The sequence below is a fragment of the Pavona decussata genome, unplaced genomic scaffold (genome assembly GCF_977016875.1).
Source record: "Pavona decussata unplaced genomic scaffold, jaPavDecu1.1 SCAFFOLD_6, whole genome shotgun sequence".
Taxonomy (NCBI): Eukaryota; Metazoa; Cnidaria; class Anthozoa; order Scleractinia; family Agariciidae; genus Pavona; species Pavona decussata.
In genome coordinates, this window is record NW_028145430.1 from 3,890,001 (window position 1) to 3,913,539 (window position 23,539).

General features: G+C 42.1%; 1 protein-coding gene across 3 annotated transcripts; it reads left to right on the forward strand.

The window, feature by feature from the left end:
- Window positions 1-378: 378 nt before the first annotated feature.
- On the forward strand, window positions 379-9,442 carry LOC146489259 (adenosine receptor A3-like). Of its 3 annotated transcripts, none has more exons than XM_085111332.1 (2): window positions 379-512; window positions 6,654-9,442. In XM_085111332.1, exon 2 carries the CDS (start codon window positions 6,658-6,660, stop codon window positions 7,645-7,647), a length of 990 nt encoding a protein of 329 aa, XP_084967458.1. In that variant the 5' UTR covers window positions 379-512; window positions 6,654-6,657; the 3' UTR covers window positions 7,648-9,442. The 3 variants fall into 3 exon arrangements, with proteins under 3 accessions (XP_084967458.1, XP_084967451.1, XP_084967466.1); XM_085111325.1 differs by lacking the exon at window positions 379-512 and adding an exon at window positions 4,847-4,926; XM_085111340.1 differs by lacking the exon at window positions 379-512 and adding an exon at window positions 6,151-6,271.
- Window positions 9,443-23,539: the final 14,097 nt, after the last annotated feature.

Genomic DNA, 23,539 nt, shown 5'->3' on the forward strand with positions numbered 1-23,539 from the left:
AATAAAACCTGCACCGCCATGTAAGCGGTTAGTTCTGATGTAAACGCGATATAAATCTTTCATCTCGCACCGGTATTATGCAAACACCCAGTAATGAAAAATAAGACTTGATAAGGCATGTAATAATTAAGCGTACAAAACATGGAGGGCGCATGGAGAACTTTTGAATTTTTTTACCTTGGAAGAAGCCGAAGTGTCTCTTGTAAAGGAGTTGAAATGTATTTCTTCTTATCTGAATAATGACAAAAGCACTGAAAAATATATTCATATTTAGCAGGAAACGTTTTCTGCTGCGCCCTCTGTTTGTGTTTATACAATCTGTTGGTTTATTAGGTCTGATGTCATCAGCAAGCCTCAATAGTAAATTAAATATAATTTATTCTTTTATCCTTTTACAACATTATCTATTGTCAATTTTATTTCTTTCGCTGAAAACAACGTAAAAGGACGATGCTGGTTTCAGATGAAGCGGTTTGTTCCTCTTACGAATCAGTGAAATCTGACTTCTAACGGTAAGGTTATCGTTAAAACGCACAGTTAATTGTTGGATGTTTCGCTAAAGTCTTCATTAAATTATAAAAGAGAGATGACTTCATTTATCTTTACCAAAGGATGAAACTTATACCTGTCAAACAGTTCGCTCTGATCTGGAAAAAACTTAACAAGAGCAGTGAGCCCCATGAAATGTATGAACCAAACCAACCGCAAATTCGTCATCTGGAATGAATTTGTAGAACAACGTACCTCTTGGCGAATTTTAATAGAAGGCCTTGAGTTATCATTAGTCAATGCACTCGGTTTTAATCGGAAATTTACTTTGCTTGTTGATATAAAGGGTCAAAGAAAAGACCCGAAAATAACCTTGCTGGTAAGTCATGTCGTACGTAATTACGAAACCAGTTGACCCGTCTTTTCCCAAGAAAAATAGATAACATCGCTTTTACTTAAAAACAAAAAACAATTAGTATTTAAATTACTTCGTTTCATGTTCACCTGTTCTACCGAGATGGTGTCATGTAAACGGAACTCTACATCAAGGAAATTGGCCCTAATTAACAAAGTAAAACCTTCTAGAAGATTTTAAAGTTATTCTGGAAATCCACGAAAACAGTTTACTTTGCGGTCATAGAGAGCCTGATGCCCACAACTTTAAGATTATTTTGATATTTCGACATTTCCGAACCAATTGAGATCTGGGTACGAGATTAGTCTTGGGCTATCATGGAAATTACAAAGATCTGCTTCTAGCGCCGTTCAATACTTAAATACTGACGCTACTTCTGGCTAGTTCATGCTGAAATAACTTCTCTTTTAGACAAACTTTATATCCCGAATATATTATGTACATTCAATACTTTTGTACACAGGGCAAAAAAGGTAATATTCATGTTTAAAATATGCATTATATATCTATTAGTCCCATGGCAACAAATAGGCCATTTCAGAGTTGCTTTGAACCTCGTTACGAAAGCGAGGCTAAGTGCAAACTTTTCAATTTAAATATTTTAAATTTTTGTTTGCACATGAATGAAAAGTTATTTTCATAAAAAGCCACACTTTCATAATGACATTCAAAGCAAAGCAACTCGGAAATGCTCCTGGAAATGGTCTATTACGCCACAGAGGTGTATATGAATACAATTAAAAGTACTATTATGATCATAAAATGTACTATTGTACTTGCAATAGAGAGATATAGTATGTGAATGTCATTTAACTGGACCCGAACAGAAGGGGAATATATGACGCATCCCCGAGGGACAGGTCAACTGACATGCTTATGTTTCAGTTTGTGAGGTTTTCTTATGCGAACAAAATATTTGCCCTCACGTCAGTAACATTCCATGTACACAATGAAATACGTCAAAAACGTCATTCGGCATTTGCTCAGTCTGTTGTAAATTTGAATTAAGTGTTGTGAACGGAAGAAAAGAAAATGTATTCATGGTATTTTCATGGCTCAATCTTGCATGTCGAAGAACGGATTGGTTGGCACTGGTTTTTCTAAGGGGAAAGGTTAAAGGACAAGTTTCAAAAGAAAAGCGAGGCGTAATTGAACACTTGGAAGATACACAGAGGTGTGATTCTATCGAATATAAGCTTTTTTTACTCTTGTTGGTCAAGACAATGTTAGCTCTATGGAAATGACTGGTAAAATTATCTTATTGTCGTAAACTATCTATACTGTATGTGCATCGACTGTCCATTTAGTGTTATTTTGTCATCTTTTAATGGCCTTCCGGTGGGAGACTAGATTGAGGCGAATTAAGGAATATATTCTACTGCACTGCTATTGCCCGTATCGAAGTTCATAAAGGTAATGGGCCCTTTTCTTACCCTAGTTGACACATTGTTCAAATTGCGTCATATGAAGAAATGAACCCCTCGCCAGAAAGATCACATAAAAATTGGTAAAGCCAGTGACACACCTGGCGATTTTTATACGCCGATTGCGGCGAATTTGATCGCCAGCGAAAATCGTCAGCGATTTTCGCCACCTACTGAAGTCTGACTGATGTGGACACACTTGGCGATTTTTTTCGCCGATCACGGCGTTGAGGCAGTTTTGAAAATTCATGTGATAAAATCGCCCAGCCTGATCGGTCTGCTTTACTGGCGATTCGCAGCAATGACCGTAGAAAACCGCGGGCATGGACACCGCCACTTGGCGAATGCTGGCGAATTTAATCGCCGATATCTGACACGCCAGATCTCGGGAATTTTATACGCGATCGGCGAAAATCGCAATCGCTGCACCGGACACACCTGGCGATTTTCGCCGGTCGCGGCGATCGGCGTATAAAATCGCCAAGTGTGTCGCTGGCTTAAGTTTACCAAGTTTACGCTGTCAAAGGTAGCCCAAGTTCCATACAAATGATTTTTCTGATTTTTGAAAGCATGATATGGTTGCAATCTAACAACAGAACTTCAAATTTGGTAAACTGACTAAGAGATTTTTCATTTAGTTTACTTGAGAATATATAAAATTTTATGAACAGGAAGGTTAATTGAATTTCCTCAACTATTTCGTTTGATATTCGAACATTCCAAAACGTATCCCTTTGATATTCAGTTTAATACGTTGTTAAGATTGAACCACCGAAGGGAGGACGATGTTTCTTGAAAGAAAAAATTAAGTAATTAAGAGTTTAAGTAAGACTGAATAATAGTTGATTTTTGAACTGAGTCTCTTATTCCTGTAACGTTTAGCGACATAACATCCATTTGCTCTGCATCTTAGAAGTGGTTTTCAGTTTCATACAACCCAAAAACACAACACTCGACTTGAAATAAAAACCCAGAATTAAGGAGATTTCCTTCTCTTTTGCCAAAGTTTGTCCAACCTTACTTTCTAATCATTCTCACAGTAGATTCGTATTTGAGTTCCTTCGTCTGATGTCCATACAATTATCATCACTTTGTCCCAAAAGGTGATAATCCCCTGGTCCTTCCTAAGAATGTTCGCCTTACCTAAGAGGTCTCTTCTTTTCGTTGGTAAATGTGTGTTTATGACTGGGTGCAGTGTTGGCCTACCTTGGGAACACATCACTGAGCTTTATATTCTTCAATTTGATTCGCTTTTTACGCAGACGAGATCTCGTCTTGTGACTGACAAACTTGACAATTTTTAGCTTGCTATTGGTTATATAAGACTGGCTTCTTTCGTCTCGATTGATTGGCACTTCCAAGGCCTATTCAAGTCGCTCCTTCCCTAGAACTATGTGCATTTTCTGGTATGCTTTGTATTTCTAATTACTTCTCGTCACGGCACTTTTATATTGTTCGCCAAATTTCTCACCCCAGTTTTCCATATTCCTCAGTTTCCTCTTGACGTTTTTACTACTTGTAACAGCGGTGTGAGCACTGTTTGTTTTCTTAAGCCTGGTCTTGAAGGTGTTCAATTCCTTTTCATTAATGCGAGCTAGTGTTACTCCTCTCAGTTCTTCGATATCACCTTTAATTTTCTGAATATCGTATTGGATTGATAGTTTCTTGAATGCTTGTTAGCATGACTTTGATATCCTGCAGAGTTGGTCATCTGACAACAAGTACCGGTGCATTTTATTGTCATCTTCACCCGCTATATTTGATCTTTTCATTTGATTGCCTTGTTCTTCCCCTGGAGAGACAGGGTATTTTTATGTATTTGTGTTGAAAACACAAAAGGAGAATAACTTATTTGGAGCGCGCAAAAAAATTTTTTCGTCCGTATTGAAGTCATGCCTGCTCACCATGATTACAAACCTCGGCTAGTATTTTGCTGCTAGAAAGCTTACAAAAATTCTTTAAACAAGAAAGGAAAGAGAAAGCGAAGGATTCCATTCGTACGTTTAAACTGACATGATCCATAACTGCAGTTTCAGGGGAGTTAAATTATTTCATGAGATAGCGTCCGAATAATATTGAAAAGTTTTAACCGTCCATATTGTTTACTTTCTGCACATTTAATTTCGCTCGCAGGTGGTAGCAGTCGCCTTTTACCCGCAAATCTACAAAAAAATATATGATCGCAGTTTTCAGCTGTCGTTAAATAAGCTGCCAGTAGCATATCGGGGAACTCTTAAATGAGTTCAAATCCATTTTAGCTCTTAAATATCAGCTTCGATGCTATTTTTGTTCTTGAATATGCCAAAAAGAGTACATCAGTGTACGTTGGGGATTTATGTCGAAGGTCGTGGTAAAGTACTCTGATAATTACAATGAAGGGGTGTTTTAAATGGCAGCCCAAGACAACATTAACATGCATATATCTCCTCAATTACTTTCATACAATGTGATTGGTTTTCAATTTAATGTCACTGCTACAATACCGTTCGCAGCTGCTACAATCTTTGTTCCAAAGGAGAAAACAGAATAGAAGGTTGTGCGAGAGTCAAGCACAGCATATAACATAACTGTGAAAAACAACTGCATTTTTAAACACAGGTGAGGCATAAGCAATTGCTGAAGTAACAACACTTTAAACTTTTGATGCATTTCAATTAATCCATGAACGTTGCAAAGACAATTTTCAATTTCCAGCCTATGAAGCGGTTGTTTCGTTGGACGTGACTGTATTTTACTTGCCTTGAGAAAAACCACAAACACATCAACTTGACATACCCTTTTCGCTTTCGCTGATATTTTGCGAATACAGAAGCGCCATAACTAACTGCCTTCCAATCAGTAGAAGAAACGTTTGTAATTCATCTGTTTCGATTTATTTTGCCTACAGCTCATCGTAGAATGAAATTTGAAGAAAAATAAAAAAGTGAATCGGGAATCTTCGGTACGATTTCTAACTCATCAACCTCCCTAGTCGTATCTAAATGTGAATTTACATGTGCGCTTGTGCAAACAAAGCTTTCTAAATTGTATTTAATTTAAAGTTGCGATGGTTGCATTCATTTCTGAAATCTTTATATATATAATATAAATACTGGATATATATACTGTGTTTGAACACCATACATTCAGAAAAAAAAATGTTTTTAAGGAAAAATTACCTTAAACCGGATTTGATTATTCAAGTATGCAATAGCCTTCGAAACACTTCAATTTACTCTGGCGCCAGTAAAGAAATGGTTTTTTAATGCCAAAGTTTAAAAATATAAAGTTCGTGTAATGGAATAATAAACAACAAAAAATGTTAGTTTCTTCTTTTACAAAGCAGTGTCAGCAAATCCGATGACTGACCTAATATATACTAAAGTAAAAAGCATCTGAAAACCAGTGTGTTAGGTTACGGTAAAAATAAATTTTCCTGAAAAACAGCAGAATGCTTGGTGTTTTGAATTTAGAAATTGAACACCGGAACTTGAGTGATGCTCCGTCGAGCAATCAATGAGCCAACCAATAGCACGAGCCTGTTTTGTGTCGGTGATTTGGTGTTTTGAAAGTAAACACGTCAGAGCCAAACTGAAAAGTATGTTCAATATATCATATAGCTATCGGAGATGATGATTACATGGACACGTTCGATACCCTTTTGGAAAAAACTGACTCAGTCTAGTTTTGTAAATTCATTGAAATGCTAACAGCCTTTTAAGCACATCTGCTTAATCGGGAAAGTGATGATTGCTAAACGCGTAACATAACCCTGAGAAATGCTCTGGGGGTAATGTTAAATTGGCATCTACCCAAGGATCAACAGGAAAGCTTCAATAAGTACATAACCACTAGAAAGACGAAACACATAATGTAAGATTTGGGATTTTGAATCAGCCTCAGGCTAGCAAGAGAAAATCTTTCTATCCTCTCCAGAATCGGATTCTTTTTCATGGCCATATTGGTAAATGAATAAATTTGTTCATTGCGTATTTTTTTTAAAATCCTTCCTTATGTCTTAAATGCAAATATGACTCTTTTATTTCAGCATTTTCATACATGTTTAACAAACACCCAGTGGGTGATGACTTAGATTTGATGTTGGCGTATTTTATTACGAAATTCATCCGACTTCCTAGATCCTGGCCCCGTACTGCGGCGTTAGGATTTTAAATGTCAGGTTTCCAGCTAAATAAATTTTCCTCTTATTTAAAATGTTTTGACTGTAAAATAGCGCACGGCTTTGAGGTCAATCTGGTCTGGTTAGGGACAGATCTTAACTGATCTGTTGGCACTGTTTTATCTTCATTAGTTGCTTTAATGTGCACTTTTATTTATTTCCAAAGGAAAATGAACAATTCTACAGCGGACAATGAAACGTATCAGCGGCAGCCACCACCGATGGCCATTACCTCGTTACCCATAATGGCATGGAGCATAGCATTTGGCATTTTAGCGGTCATGGCCATATTTGGAAACTCAACAGTAATTCTGGCGTTCGCCCGAAATGTTAAACTACACACTCGCACTAACTACATCATAGTGAGTCTGGCAACTGCCGACTTGCTAGTAGGCTTCATCGCGGTTCCTCTGTACATCAGCATGACACTTCTGTACAAAAGGCGTCTTCAAATCCCTGTTGTGTTGAGCGTCATTTATAATGCAGTAGACGTGTTTGGAGGATTCGCTTCCATATTTCACCTAATGCTCATAAGTCTTGAACGTTTTTACGCTATTGCCTTTCCAGTAAATCATCGCAATTCATCCAAAGTTGTTTACCTCTTTGTTTTGATAATATGCTGGGTTACTGCAGGCACGCTGTCGTTTATTCATTCCATAAGGTACAGTAACTACAACATTACAAGAGCCTTCTTCATTCTTTTTTGCGTTTGCTTCTCCGTGGCGTTTTTCGTCATCTGTGCAACTTATCTTGGAATATGGCGAAAAGCAAAGGAAAAGAAGTTGACAAGGAAGGGTTCAAGGAATTCATTTAAAAGACATGAACATGAAATGAAGATCGCCATGTCCCTTCTTATTGTTATCATTGTTTTTGCAGCGACCTGGCTCCCGTTTTTCTGCATAAACGCTGTTTACTTTTTTCAGTCGGAACTTAAACGTAAGTCTATTTCCTTCAATTTAATTCAATTTACCAAGCTGCTACACTACTCCAACTCAGCCATTAATCCGATCATTTATTCTCTTAAAATTCCCGGATTTAAGAAAACCTTTACGAGTCTTATAAGGAGGGAGTCCACACGATCACTTAGAACATCGATCAGTCTATCACGACGTGAATCCACAAAGAAACCAATGGTACAACCTGGCCTACACGACAATTGAATATGAACTCTTGAAAACCAGGCCGAAATGATGTTTAATCTGCAGCCATTTGTTACCTTGGGTAATGGTCCAGTTCTAGATTGAAAAAAAGAAGACCAAATGATATCTTTAAGAAATACGACAACAGTTTTTTTTTTTTTCACAGACATGTGACAGCTCTTCTGTCATCTTCAGTTTTAAAACGTGAAGTAAAAAGTTGACTTTAACCTGTAACAGAATAATTTAAGAATACGCGGCTTTCACGCCAAACATATTGCTGATCTTGAAGGATGAAAAGACTGATTTGATATCTAAGTTATTAACGGTAATGCTTAGTAAGGTGGAAAATCCTTTCTGGGCGACACTAGTAAAAGGGCCTATGTATGGTAGTTTGGCGTTGGGAACAATCAGGATCGCTTTGGGTCCCAGCAATGTAACGAATGGGAAACATATTAATTTAAATGTATGGGAGGGAAAAAGATTCTTTTAAGGATCCTTCTTGAATACCTATCCCTGCAAGGGGTAGGGAGGTTATGTGTTAAAAGTGTAACTTTAGTCAGGCCGCTATTTTCACATAAAAATTAGTCCCAAGGGAAATTTTTTGTCAAGCTGAGTTGACTGGGGACATCCTGGTGTGAAATAGCCGACCTCACAAACTCGTCAATGTTCCCCCACACCCATGTAGGTGCGTTCGGTTGTTTAAGGTCTCAGGGAAGCATAGAGAAGCTGCCAATGGAATCAGCGTGCCCGAAAACCTCCTTTGGGACAACTTTGGTACCTCTGAAGGGGCCCAAGTCAAAGTACAAATGCTGAGGGAAGGGGGGGGGGGGGGTACGGAGGGTAAATGTTAAAAGTGCAACTATTTTCTCATAAAAAATATGACTCCAAGGGGAGTTTTTTAACACACCAATTGGCGTCCTCACAAACTCGGTACTTTGCTCCCCCACTACCATAGCGTTGCATTCGGTTGTTTGGGTTTCTCAGGGATGCATAGCAAAGCTACCAATGGAATCAGCGTGTCCAGAAACCTCATTAGGGACAAGTTTGGTGCCTCCCAAGGGACCCTCTATCTGAGGGGGGTATGGAGGGTAGGTGTTAAAAGTGCAACTTTACTCAGGTCGTTATTTTCACATAACAACATGAATCCCAAGGGAGTTTTTTTTTTTTTGACACATCTGGGGGCTTCACACTAGAGCTTGTAAGTATAATCTAAGTGCACTTGAAACCTACTTTGAGTGTGAAGGGGTAAAATCTACCAACTTGAACTTTACTTAGTGGCCATGGAAACGTTCGTAGTTCAAAGAAGCCGAAGTACGCCGCCAAGAATGGCCAACACCACACTTGAGAACTTACTTGACCAATAGGAAAAGGGAAACCAACTGAAAACCACGTGCTGCGGTGCCAGGACAGATAAACATTTTGCCGTGAACTAAAATCAATCCAAAAAAAATCAAAATGGATGGCTGGAGATACGCCTCGCAGTTTGAGGACTCCGCGCACCAAATCACACAAAGCGTTGGACGAGTCACGCGAAAATGCATTTTCCAAAGCGGATCCATGTCGCAGTTAGCTAAAAGCAGTCTAAACTAATTTTGTGGACGAAGCCATGCCGAAAACCACATTGCTGAACCATTCTCGACAAATACAAAAGATGTCGCCTGTTCTTTTGTGTTGTCGCCAAGTACTCGTAAACAATGAAGTACCTATGCATTTCCTGTAATGTTAAAATTCTCTGAGTTAAAATTAATGACAAAATAAAGAGTAAACAACATAAAACGTTTTTCCGTTGCAAAGGCTCCATGATTTTCCGGCGAGCAATCGCATTTCTGATTTTACCGCGAAAGATGATTGACAGCTTGTGCTTCAAGTGTATACTTTGTCACCAGGTATGAAGCCAAGTTTCCTAAAGTGAGACATGAGATTTTCAAGTGCACTTGAATCAAGTGCTTGCTTGAAACTAACTTAGCTTGTAGTGTGAAGCCAACAATCAAGTCGACTGGGGACATCCTTTGGTGGTATTGCTGACCTCACAAACTCATCACTTTGCTCCCCCACCCCCACAGAGCGTTCGGTTGTTTAGGGTTCCCAGGAAGGTATAGGGAAGCTGCCAATGGAATCCAGCAGTGTGTCCGAAAACCTCCTTTTGGACAACTAGGGAATTTAACAACGACGGCAACGATAACGCCGCAAAACAATAGGTTTAATGGGCAAAAACAATCGCTCTGCACGTGCGTTTTCATTCTCTTTCTTAAATCGAACGCAACGCGTACCAATTTGGTTCCTGGGTAGTTAGCTGTTTTGCACAAGTTGGAAGAGTTGAAATAATTGCGAAGTAGTGCAAATAAAATGGTTAAATTGTCAGTTGACGTTTAAGTTGCCGTTGCTGTTGTCTTTGCATAAGTTCCCTATTGGTACTTCTGAAGCAACCATAGACAAAGTATAAACAGGTTGTAGACTTATGATAATCCGTTGAACATACTTCTATATCTACCTAATAAAAAAGGGTCCAAAGAGAGGCAGAAAAAGAAATTGGCCTGAAACCTATGCCGTTGGCTTTTTTACTTTCATGAAGACAGGAGGAGATTACAGAAAATTTCCTTAACCTCTTTTTGGATTTTCCAAAAAGATCGTTTGAATGAGGTCAGATAAGATAAGATAAGATAAAATAAGATAAGATAAGTTAAGATAACTTTATTAAATTCCCCCTTATACGATCCCGGATAAGGAAAGAAACAACGGTGTTTGGTCGAAAGAAGGAGTTTATTGATACGTCAGATGACAGGAAAAAATAATTTGAACAAAAAAATAAAACTCCTGGAAACACAGCAATAATGATAATTACCAATAAACATTTAGAATCTAAAAAGGGAGGGAGGGAAAACACACGACAAGATAATCTACGTTCAAACTGTGATCGTGCAAACTGATACACTGAGAACAATAACCCTACGCGTAAGCTTAATATACAATGTACATGTAATACGAAACCGACAGATAAAACGCGCATGGGCAATTAATTAGCTTCATTTAAATTCAAAATACTCAAACTCCCGGCCCCCTTAAAGCCTCCTGAATAGTGAAAGAAATAACATGACGGTGTTTGGCCGAAAGAGGGAGTTTATTGACAAGTCTGATGACAGGACAAAAATAACTCGAATTAAACAATACAACAAAACTCCTCGAAGCGCCAAACAAAGGCCAAGCACAAAACAAAACAAGAGACAAGGAAAAAACCGACGGAAGCGGAGAACAGGGAAAACGAGAATTACCAAAAAAGCATGACAAAATCAATGAATAGCATCTCTCATGCGAAGACTAACAGATATCATAGTTTGAAATGAAAATTCGAAATAACACTTGACCTGGATGAGTTCACCAGGAACAACCGAGCGGAAAACGTACGAAGCCCCACCTCGACGGAATGAATGTCCTGTGTATAACTCTGCCGAGGGATATTCGCTCGCTCTGACAGCTCACAAAACTTGCGGATAAATACTGACTTAGTGACGGGTATATGCTGAGCGTTCTTGAAATAACAGAACGCTGGGATGTCCAGGAATTGAGCGTACTATTTGTTGAAATGCAGCGACAGGGAAAAACGGGGACCGCGAAATGGGGACCAACGGGACAACTAGACGCCTTTCCCTGCACTGTATGTTTTTTGGACTATTAAAAAAATCACCGCAAGATATGGCGCTATACACTGAATATTTCGTCGACAAAGGTCTCGAGACGAATCAAAGCGCGCGTCCGAAGAAGGCAAAATATTAGACCGTGATCGGGAAATGAGGAAAAAGGCAAATAATAATGCAGCACAGAAAAGCACTCCCTCGAGCGCCTGGTCAACGCTGGTCAGAGTTCAAGGTAAAGCAATGTGTCCTTTAAGCTGTTCATGAAAAACACAAGAGTTGGTGCCGTTAAGGTGACAGCGAGAAAGAAGATCCGCTGCCCGGTTAGATTGCCCCTCCAGATGAGCAGGTCATAGTTCAATGTCATGAATAGCAGCAACCAGTAACAACTCTCGTAGCTAGGCAGTCATTCATAAACAAGATACGCGAAAGTAGCTTGATTATTGCAATACAACAAGATCCGAAGACGAGAACACAGATGATCTGACGATCACGGTTAATAGCTCGAGATGATTGATGTCCAAACCACGAGACATGGCAGTGGGGAAAAGACAGAATGAAAGTTCTGGAAAGCCGTAGAAAATACTACACCCGGGGCAGACTAAGGAGCTGAGTAGAGGTATGACACGCCGTGGCAGAAATCGTCGCCACCACGCTATATCGAGATGAAACTCTTCAAAGAGCCAGACGTGAGTGCGGGCGTTCCCGACAGCAATGCACCGTATCTCACCGCATCGCGCATCTAGGATGGACGATAAAAACGTCTGACTTTGGAAACAAAACTAGCTTTCCCACCAGGGACTGAAGCTGTCTTAATGGCGACTGTTAAAGTGGCTCAACTGGATAAAAGAGACGACAGTTCAAGCAAACGTTCAGTGGTGACAGACATGGTCATGGACAAAGTATCGAAGGGCACTCCCAAAATAGTCATTCTGGTCGAAGGGGACTCTGCCTGGAAAATTGTAGGCAGCAAGGACACATGCCCCTGCAAGGAGTAAATGTAACGAACGGCAAGCATAACCGAGGACATGGTGGTCACCCAGATCAACAGGAAATTGCCATCCCGTTTGAATAACAAATAGCCAGGTCCTTACTTGAGAATTCTTGAAGGAATATCATCTACGGTAGGATAAATGTTTAGATGGAATCTCGTCATTCACAGATGCGTCGAGAGGCCAAATGAAATCCACGATGATGCGCCTTACTGACTCGCCTTTAGGAACGGAATTCAAGGGGGATAACACGACCCCGAAGCGAAGGGACTGCTCGCGAAGAAGTCAGATATATGCTGAAGATAGATGCTTTGTTAAAACTAAATTGCAACCTGAGGGATGAATTATATGGTTTTTTACAATAAAATTTTAAAAATTCAAAAATTACAAAGGTTAAAAAACTGCCATAAAATGACAAAAATTACAATTTGAGCGCATTACTTAGAAGGAATGAGTTCTTCAATCTATTTCAAGAATGACACCATAAGAACGTTCCGTTCGCAAAAACTGATCAACAGCTTCCGGATACAATAATTCTACGGGTATATTACGAATTCACAAAATGACCAGCTCTCAGTTGGCTTGATAGCTCAATTGGTGGAGCACTGCAACAGTATCGCAGAGGTCATAGCTTCGAATCCCTTTCAAGCACAATGATAGCCCCGCTTGAGGTCTAGCTTTGAAACAATCGCTTTGGCTTATGTTATGGATAACTTCATTCACAGTGGGGATTGGATGTCTTTCTCCAACTACTGCTTCGTTCGCTTTGTGCATATCTACCCATACACGAATCCAGAAACCGGGCTAAGCTCCGGCTGTGAGGGCCACTTAGGCTTGAAATGTCAAGGGCATTAAACTTGCTTTATTTGGAAAAAAAGGTGACGCTCGTACGGTACATTCACTTGCGCAGTAGATAACCATGGAGCATTCGCAACGCAGCAAGAAATTCCTTCCGACACTCCACAAATTACTTGACTCTGGTAATGACTACCCCTCAGGCTGTGTTAACGTCAACTCAAACAGTTCTCAGGGCTGTAGAGAAAACGATGACTAAGAATGGACAAGTAGGGACAAGGACAGTGAAGAGTTAAAACATACTGATAAGGACGGCAACGAATTAAAAAGTAAACATTAGGGATAAAGACGGCAACAGATGGACATGTAAGGATAAGGACGACAAACGATGCACTAGTAGTGATATGGAAGGCAAAGGGGGGACAAGAAGGGATAAGGACGGATAAGGATGGACAAGTAGGGATAAGGACGGCAAAGGATGGACAAGTAAGGATAACGATAGTAAAGTATGAAAAAGTAGGGATAAGAACGGTAAAGGATGGACAAGTAGGAATAAGGACGGCAAACGATAGACAAGTAGGGATAAGGACGACAAAGGATGGACAAGTAAGGATAAGGACGGCAAAGGAGAAGTATGGAAAATGGAGAAGTAAAGTTAAGAAAGGGAAACTATGGAACAGTAGGAATAAGGACGGCAAAGGATGGACAAGTAGGGAAAAGGACGACAAACGATAGACAAGTAGGGATAAGGACGCCAAAGGATAGAAAAGTAAGAATAAGGACGGCACATAATGGAGAAGAAAGGATAAGGACGGCAAAGGATAGATATAAAGGGATAAGGATGGCAAAGGCTGGACAAGTAAAGATAAGGATGGTAAAGTATGAAGAAGTAGGAATAAGCATGGCAAACGATGAACAAGTAGGGATAAGGACGGCAAAAGACGGAAAAGTAGGGGTAACAACGGCAAAGGATGGACAAGTAGGGAAAAGGACGGCAGAAGATGGACAAATAGGGATAAGAACGTCAAACGGTGAGCAAGTAAGGATAAGGACGGCAAAAGATGGACAAGTAGAAAAGAAGGACAGCAAAGGATGGACAAGTAGGGAAAAGGACGGCAAAGTATGGACAAGTAGAGAAAACCACGTCAAAGGATGGACAAATAGGGATAAGAACGTCAAACGGTGAACAAGTAAGGATAAGGACGGCAAAAGATGGACAAGTAGAAAAGAAGGACGGCAAAGGATGGACAAGTAAGGAAAAGAACGGCAAAGGATGGACAAGTAAGGGATAAGGACGGCAAAGGATCGACAGTAAGGATAAGGACGGCAAAGGATTGACATGTAAGGATAAGGAAGGCAAAGGATGGACAAGTAAGGATAAGGACGGAAAAAAATGGACAAGTAAGGGATAAGGACGGCAAAGGATGGACAAGAAGGGATAAGGACGGCAAAGGATGGACAGTAAGGATAAGGATGGCAAAGGATGGACAGTAAGGATAAGGATGGCAAAGGATGGGCAAGTAGAGATAAGGATGGCAAAGGATGGACAGCTAGGGATAAGGACGGCAAAGGATGGACAGTAAGGATAACGATGGCAAAGGATGGACAGTAAGGATAAGGACGGCAAAGGATGGACAGCTAGGGCTAAGGACGGCAAAGGATGGACAGTAAGGATAAGGATGGCAAAGGATGGACAGTAAGGATAAGGACGGCAAAGGATGGACAGCTAGTAAAAAGGACGGCAAAGGATGGACAGTAAGGATAAGGATGGCAAAGGATGGACAGTAAGGATAAGGACGGCAAACGATGGACAGCTAGGGATAAGGACGGCAAAGAATGGACAAGTAAGGATAAGGACGGCAAAGGATGGACAGTAAGGATAAGGACGGCAAAGGATGGACAGTAAGGATAAGGACGGCAGAGGATGGACAGCTAGGGATAAGGACGGCAAAGGATGGACAGTAAGGATAAGGATGGCAAAGGATGGACAGTAAGGATAACGATGGCAAAGGATGGACATTAAGGATAAGGACGGCAAAGGATGTACAGTAAGGATAAGGATGGCAAAGGATGGACAGTAAGGATAAGGATGGCAAAGGATGGACAGTAAGGATAAGGACGGCAAAGGATGTACAGTAAGGATAAGGACGGCAAAGGATGGACAGTAAGGATAACGATGCCAAAGGATGGACAGTAAGGATAAAGATGGAAAAGGATGGACAGTAAGGATAACGATGGCAAAGGATGGACAGTAAGGATAACGATGGCAAAGGATGGACAGTAAGGATAAGGACGGCAAAGGATGGAGAGTAAGGATAACGATGGCAAAGGATGGACAAGTAGGGATAACGATGGCAAAGGATGGACAGTAAGGATAAGGATGGCAAAGCATGGACAGTAAGGATAACGATGGCAAAGGATGGACAGTAAGGATAAGGACGGCAAAGGATGGACAGTAAGGATAAGGATGGCAAAGGATGGACAGTAAGGATAAAAACGGCAAAGGATGGACAGTAAGGATAAGGATGGCAAAGGATGGACAGTAAGCATAAGGATGGACAGTAAGGATAAAGATGGCAAAGGATGGACCGTAAGGATAATGATGGCAAAGGATGCACAGTAAGGATAACGATGGCAAAGGATGGACAGTAAGGATAACGATGGCAAAGGATGGACAGTAAGGATAAGGACGGCAAAGGATGGACAGTAAGGATAAGGATGGCAAAGGATGGACAGTAAGGATAAGGATGGCAAAGGATGGACAAGTAGTGATAAGGATGGCAAAGGATGGACAGTAAGGATAAGGACGGCAAAGGATGGACAGTAAGGATAAGGAGGGCAAAGGATGGACAGTAAGGATAACGATGGCAAAGGATGGACAGTAAGGATAAGGATGTTAAAGGATGGACAGTAAGGATAAGGACGGCAAAAGATGGACAACTAAGGATAAGGACGGCAAAGGATGGACAGTAAGGATAAGGACAGCAAAGGATGGGCAAGTAGGGATAAGGACGGCAAAGGATGCACAGTAAGGATAAGGACGGCAAAGGATGGACAGTAAGGATAACCATGGCAAAGGATGGACAGTAAGGATAAGGATGGCAAAGGATGGACAGTAACGATAAGGACGGCAAAGGATGGACAGTAAGGATAAGGATGGCAAAGGATGGACAGTAAGGATAAGGATGGCAAAGGATGGACAGTAAGGATAAGGATGGCAAAGGATGGACAGTAAGGATAAGGATGGCAAAGGATGGAGAGTAAGGATAACGATGGCAAAGGATGGACAAGTAGGGATAACGATGGCAAAGGATAGACAGTAAGGATAAGGATGGCAAGGGATGGACGGTAAGGATAAGGATCGCAAAGGATGGACAGTAAGGATAAGGATGGACAGTAAGGATAAGGATGGCAAAGGATGGACAGTAAGGATAAGGATGGCAAAGGATGGACAGTAAGGATAACGATGGCAAAGGATGGACAGTAAGGATAACGATGGCAAAGGATGGACAGTAAGGATAAGGATGGCAAAGGATGGACAGTAAGGATAAGGATGGCAGAGGATGCACAAGTAGGGATAACGATGGCAAAGGATGGACAGTAAGGATAACGATGGCAAAGCATGGACAGTAAGGATAAGGATGGCAAAGGATGGACAGTAAGGATAACGATGGCAAAGCATGGACAGTAAGGATAAGGACGGCAAAGGATAGACAGTAAGGATAAGGATGGCAAAGGATGGACAGTAAGGATAAGGACGGCAAAGGATGGACAGTAAGGATAAGGAGGGCAAAGGATGGACAGTAAGGATAACGATGGCAAAGGATGGACAGTAAGGATAACGATGGCAAAGGATGGACAGTAAGGATAAGGATGTTAAAGGATGGACAGTAAGGATAAGGACGGCAAAAGATGGACAACTAAGGATAAGGACGGCAAAGGATGGACAGTAAGGATAAGGACGGCAAAGGATGGGCAAGTAGGGATAAGGACGGCAAAGGATGGACAGCTAGGGATAAGGACGGCAAAGGATGGACAGTAAGGATAAGGATGGCAAAGGATGGACAGTAAGGATAAGGACGGCAAAGGATGGGCAAGTTGGGATAAGGACGGCAAAGGATGGACAAGTAAGGATAAGGACGGTAAAGGATGGACAAGTAGGGATAAGGACGGCAAAGGATGTACAAGTGAGGATAAGGAGGGCAAAGGATGGACAAGAAGGGAAAAGGACGGCAAAGGATGTACAAGTAAGGATAAGGACGGCAAAGGATGGACAAGAAGGGATAAGGACGGCAAAGGATGGACAGTAAGGATAAGGATGGCAAAGGATGGGCAAGTAGGGATAAGGATGGCAAAGGATGGACAGCTAGGGATAAGGACGGCAAAGGATGGACAGTAAGGATAAGGATGGCAAAGGATGGACAGTAACGATAAGGACGGCAAAGGATGGACAGCTAGGGATAAGGACGGCAAAGGATGGACAGTAAGGATAAGGATAGCAAAGGATGGACAGTAAGGATAAGGACGGCAAAGGATGGACAGCTAGGGATAAGGACGGCAAAGGATGGACAGTAAGGATAAGGATGGCAAAGGATGGACAGTAAGGATAAGGACGGCAAAGGATGGACAGCTAGGGATAAGGACCGCAAAGGATGGACAAGTAAGGATAAGGACGGCAAAGGATGGACAGTAAGGATAAGGACGGCAAAGGATGGACAGTAAGGATAAGGACGGCAAAGGATGGACAGCTAGGGATAAGGACGGCAAAGGATGGACAGTAAGGATAAGGATGGCAAAGGATGGACAGTAAGGATAAATACGACAAAGGATGGACAGTAAGGATAAGGATGGCAAAGGATGGACAGTAAGAATAAAGATGGCAAAGGATGGACAGTAAGGATAACGATGGCAAACGATGGACAGTAAGGAAAACGATGGCAAAGGATGGACATTAAGGATAAGGATGGCAAAGGATGGACAGTAAGGATAAGGATGGCAAAGGATGGACAGTAAGGATAAGGATGGCAAAGGATGGACAGTAAGGATAAGGACGGCAAAGGATGGACAGTAAGGATAACGATGGCAAAGGATGGACAAGTAGGGATAACGATGGCAAAGGATGGACAAGTAGGGATAACGATGGCAAAGGATGGACAGTAAGGATAACGATGGCAAAGGATGGACAGTAAGGATAAGGACGGCAAAGGATGTACAGTAAGGATAAGGACGGCAAAGGATGGACAGTAAGGATAAGGATGGCAAAGGATGGACAGTAAGGATAACGATGGCAAAGGATGGACAGTAAGGATAACGATGGCAAAGGATGGACAGTAAGGATAAGGATGGCAAAGGATGTACAAGTAAGGATAAGGACGGCAAAGGATGGACAGTAAGGATAAGGACGGCAAAGGATGGACAGTAAGGATAACGATAGCAAAGGATGGACAAGTAGGGATAACGATGGCAAAGGATGGACAAGTAGGGGTAACGATGGCCAAGGATGGACAGTAAGGATAAGGATGGCAAAGGATGGACAGTAAGGATAGGGATGGCAAAGGATGGACAGTAAGGATAAGGATGGCAAAGGATGGACAGTAAGGATAAGGATGGCAAAGGATGGACAGTAAGGATAAGGACGGCAAAGGATGGACAGTAAGGATAAGGACGGCAAAGGATGGACAGTAAGGATAAGGACGGCAAAGGATGGACAGTAAGGATAACGATGGCAAAGGATGGACAGTAAGGATAAGGAGGGCAAAGGATGGACAGTAAGGATAAGGACGGCAAAGGATGGACAGTAAGGATAACGATGGCAAAGGATGGACAGTAAGGATAAGGATGGCAAAGGATGGACAGTAAGGATAAGGATGGCAAAGGATGGACAGTAAGGATAAGGATGGCAAAGGATGGACAGTAAGGATAACGATGGCAAAGGATGGACAAGTAGGGATAACGATGGCAAAGGATGGACAGTAAGGATAAGGATGGCAAAGGATGGACAGTAAGGATAACGATGGCAAAGGATGGACAGTAAGGATAAGGACGGCAAAGGATGGACAGTAAGGATAAGGATGGCAAAGGATGGACAGTAAGGATAAGGATGGCAAAGGATGGACAGTAAGGATAAGGATGGCAAAGAATGGACAGTAAGGATAAGGATGGCAAAGGATGGACAGTAAGGATAACGATGGCAAAGGATGGACAGTAAGGATAAGGACGGCAAAGGATGGACAGTAAGGATAAGGATGGCAAAGGATGGACAGTAAGGATAAGGATGGCAAAGGATGGACAAGTAGGGATAACGATGGCAAAGGATGGACAGTAAGGATAAGGATGGCAAAGCATGGACAGTAAGGATAAGGACGGCAAAGGATGGACTTTAAGGATAAGGATGGCAAAGGATGGACAGTAAGGATAACGATGGCAAAGCATGGACAGTAAGGATAAGGACGGCAAAGGATGGACAGTAAGGATAAGGATGGCAAAGGATTGACAGTGAGGATAAGGACGGCAAAGGATGGACTGTAAGGATAAGGATGGCAAAGAATGGACAGTAAGGATAACGATGGCAAAGGATGGACAGTAAGGATAACGATGGCAAAGGATGGACAGTAAGGATAAGGATGTTAAAGGATGGACAGTAAGGATAAGGACGGCAAAAGATGGACAACTAAGGATAAGGACGGCAAAGGATGGACAAGTAGGGAAAAGGACGACAAACGATAGACAAGTAGGGATAAGGACGCCAAAGGATAGAAAAGTAAGAATAAGGACGGCACATAATGGAGAAGAAAGGATAAGGACGGCAAAGGATAGATATAAAGGGATAAGGATGGCAAAGGCTGGACAAGTAAAGATAAGGATGGTAAAGTATGAAGAAGTAGGAATAAGCATGGCAAACGATGAACAAGTAGGGATAAGGACGGCAAAAGACGGAAAAGTAGGGGTAACAACGGCAAAGGATGGACAAGTAGGGAAAAGGACGGCAGAAGATGGACAAATAGGGATAAGAACGTCAAACGGTGAGCAAGTAAGGATAAGGACGGCAAAAGATGGACAAGTAGAAAAGAAGGACAGCAAAGGATGGACAAGTAGGGAAAAGGACGGCAAAGTATGGACAAGTAGAGAAAACCACGGCAAAGGATGGACAAATAGGGATAAGAACGTCAAACGGTGAACAAGTAACGATAAGGACGGCAAAAGATGGACAAGTAGAAAAGAAGGACGGCAAAGGATGGACAAGTAAGGAAAAGGACGGCAAAGGATGGACAAGTAAGGGATAAGCACGGCAAAGGATCGACAGTAAGGATAAGGACGGCAAAGGATTGACATGTAAGGATAAGGAAGGCAAAGGATGGACAAGTAAGGATAAGGACGGAAAAAAATGGACAAGTAAGGGATAAGGACGGCAAAGGATGGACAAGAAGGGATAAGGACGGCAAAGGATGGACAGTAAGGATAAGGATGGCAAAGGATGGACAGTAAGGATAAGGATGGCAAAGGATGGGCAAGTAGAGATAAGGATGGCAAAGGATGGACAGCTAGGGATAAGGACGGCAAAGGATGGACAGTAAGGATAACGATGGCAAAGGATGGACAGTAAGGATAAGGACGGCAAAGGATGGACAGCTAGGGATAAGGACGGCAAAGGATGGACAGTAAGGATAAGGATGGCAAAGGATGGACAGTAAGGATAAGGACGGCAAAGGATGGACAGCTAGTAAAAAGGACGGCAAAGGATGGACAGTAAGGATAAGGATGGCAAAGGATGGACAGTAAGGATAAGGACGGCAGACGATGGACAGCTAGGGATAAGGACGGCAAAGAATGGACAAGTAAGGATAAGGACGGCAAAGGATGGACAGTAAGAATAAGGACGGCAAAGGATGGACAGTAAGGATAAGGACGGCAGAGGATGGACAGCTAGGGATAAGGACGGCAAAGGATGGACAGTAAGGATAAGGATGGCAAAGGATGGACAGTAAGGATAAGGATGGCAAAGGATGGACAGTAAGGATAAGGACGGCAAAGGATGTACAGTAAGGATAAGGATGGCAAAGGATGGACAGTAAGGATAAGGATGGCAAAGGATGGACAGTAAGGATAAGGACGGCAAAGGATGTACAGTAAGGATAAGGACGGCAAAGGATGGACAGTAAGGATAACGATGCCAAGGGATGGACAGTAAGGATAACGATGGCAAAGGATGGACAGTAAGGATAACGATGGCAAAGGATGGACAGTAAGGATAAGGATGGCAAAGGATGGACAGTAAGGAGAAGGATGGCAAAGGATGGACAAGAAGGGATAAGGACGGCAAAGGATGGACAAAAAGGGATAAGGACGGCAAAGGATGGACAGTAAAGATAAGGATGGCAAAGGATGGACAGTAAGGATAAGGATGGCAAAGGATGGACAGTAAGGATAACGATGGCAAAGGATGGACAGTAAGGATAACGATGGCAAAGGATGGACAGTAAGGATAACGATGGCAAAGGATGGACAGTAAGGATAAGGATGGCAAGGGATGGACAGTAAGGATAAGGATGGCAAAGGATGGACAGTAAGGATAAGGATGGCAAAGGATGGACAGTAAGGATAAGGACGGCAAAGGATGGACAGTAAGGATAACGATGGCAAAGGATGGACAAGTAGGGATAACGATGGCAAAGGATGGACAAGTAGGGATAACGATGGCAAAGGATGGACAGTAAGGATAAGGATGGCAAAGGATGGACAATAAAGGATAAGGACGGCAAAGGATGTACAGTAAGGATAAGGACGGCAAAGAATGGACAGTAAGGATAAGGATGGCAAAGGATGGACAGTAAGGATAACGATGGCAAAGGATGGACAGTAAGGATAACGATGGAAAAGGATGGACAGTAAGGATAAGGATGGCAAAGGATGTACAAGTAAGGATAAGGACGGCAAAGGATGGACAGTAAGGATAAGGACGGCAAAGGATGGACAGTAAGGATAACGATGGCAAAGGATGGACAAGTAGGGATAACGATGGCAAAGGATGGACCAGTAGGGATAACGATGGCAAAAGATGGACAGTAAGGATAAGGATGGCAAAGGATGGACAGTAAGGATAACGATGGCAAAGGATGGACAGTAAGGATAACGATGGCAAAGGATGGACAGTAAGGATAAGGATGGCAAAGGATGGACAGTAAGGATAAGGACGGCAAAGGATGGACAGTAAGGATAAGGATGGCAAAGGATGGACAGTAAGGATAAGGACGGCAAAGGATGGACAGTAAGGATAAGGACGGCAAAGGATGGACAGTAAGGATAACGATGGCAAAGGATGGACAGTAAGGATAAGGATGGCAAAGGATGGACAGTAAGGATAAGGACGGCAAAGGATGGACAGTAAGGATAAGGATGGCAAAGGATGGACAGTAAGGATAAGGATGGCAAAGGATGGACAGTAAGGATAAGGATGGCAAAGGATGGACAGTAAGGATAAGGATGGCAAAGGATGGAGAGTAATGATAACGATGGCAAAGGATCGACAAGTAGGGATAACGATGGCAAAGGATGGACAAAAAGGGATAAGGACGGCAAAGGATGGACAGTAAAGATAAGGATGGCAAAGGATGGACAGTAAGGATAAGGATGGCAAAGGATGGACAGTAAGGATAACGATGGCAAAGGATGGACAGTAAGGATAACGATGGCAAAGGATGGACAGTAAGGATAACGATGGCAAAGGATGGACAGTAAGCATAAGGATGGACAGTAAGGAGAAGGATGGCAAAGGATGGACAAGAAGGGATAAGGGCGGCAAAGGATGGATAGTAAGGATAAGAACGGCAAAGGATGGACAGTAAGGATAAGGATGGCAAAGGATGGACAGTAACCATAAGGATGGACAGTAAGGAGAAGGATGGCAAAGGATGGACAAGAAGGGATAAGGACGGCAAAGGATGGACAAAAAGGGATAAGGACGGCAAAGGATGGACAGTAAAGATAAGGATGGCAAAGGATGGACAGTAAGGATAAGGATGGCAAAGGATGGACAGTAAGGATAACGATGGCAAAGGATGGACAGTAAGGATAACGATGGCAAAGGATGGACAGTAAGGATAACGATGGCAAAGGATGGACAGTAAGGATAAGGATGGCAAGGGATGGACAGTAAGGATAAGGATGGCAAAGGATGGACAGTAAGGATAAGGATGGCAAAGGATGGACAGTAAGGATAAGGACGGCAAAGGATGGACAGTAAGGATAACGATGGCAAAGGATGGACAAGTAGGGATAACGATGGCAAAGGATGGACAAGTAGGGATAACGATGGCAAAGGATGGACAGTAAGGATAAGGATGGCAAAGGATGGACAATAAAGGATAAGGACGGCAAAGGATGTACAGTAAGGATAAGGACGGCAAAGAATGGACAGTAAGGATAAGGATGGCAAAGGATGGACAGTAAGGATAACGATGGCAAAGGATGGACAGTAAGGATAACGATGGAAAAGGATGG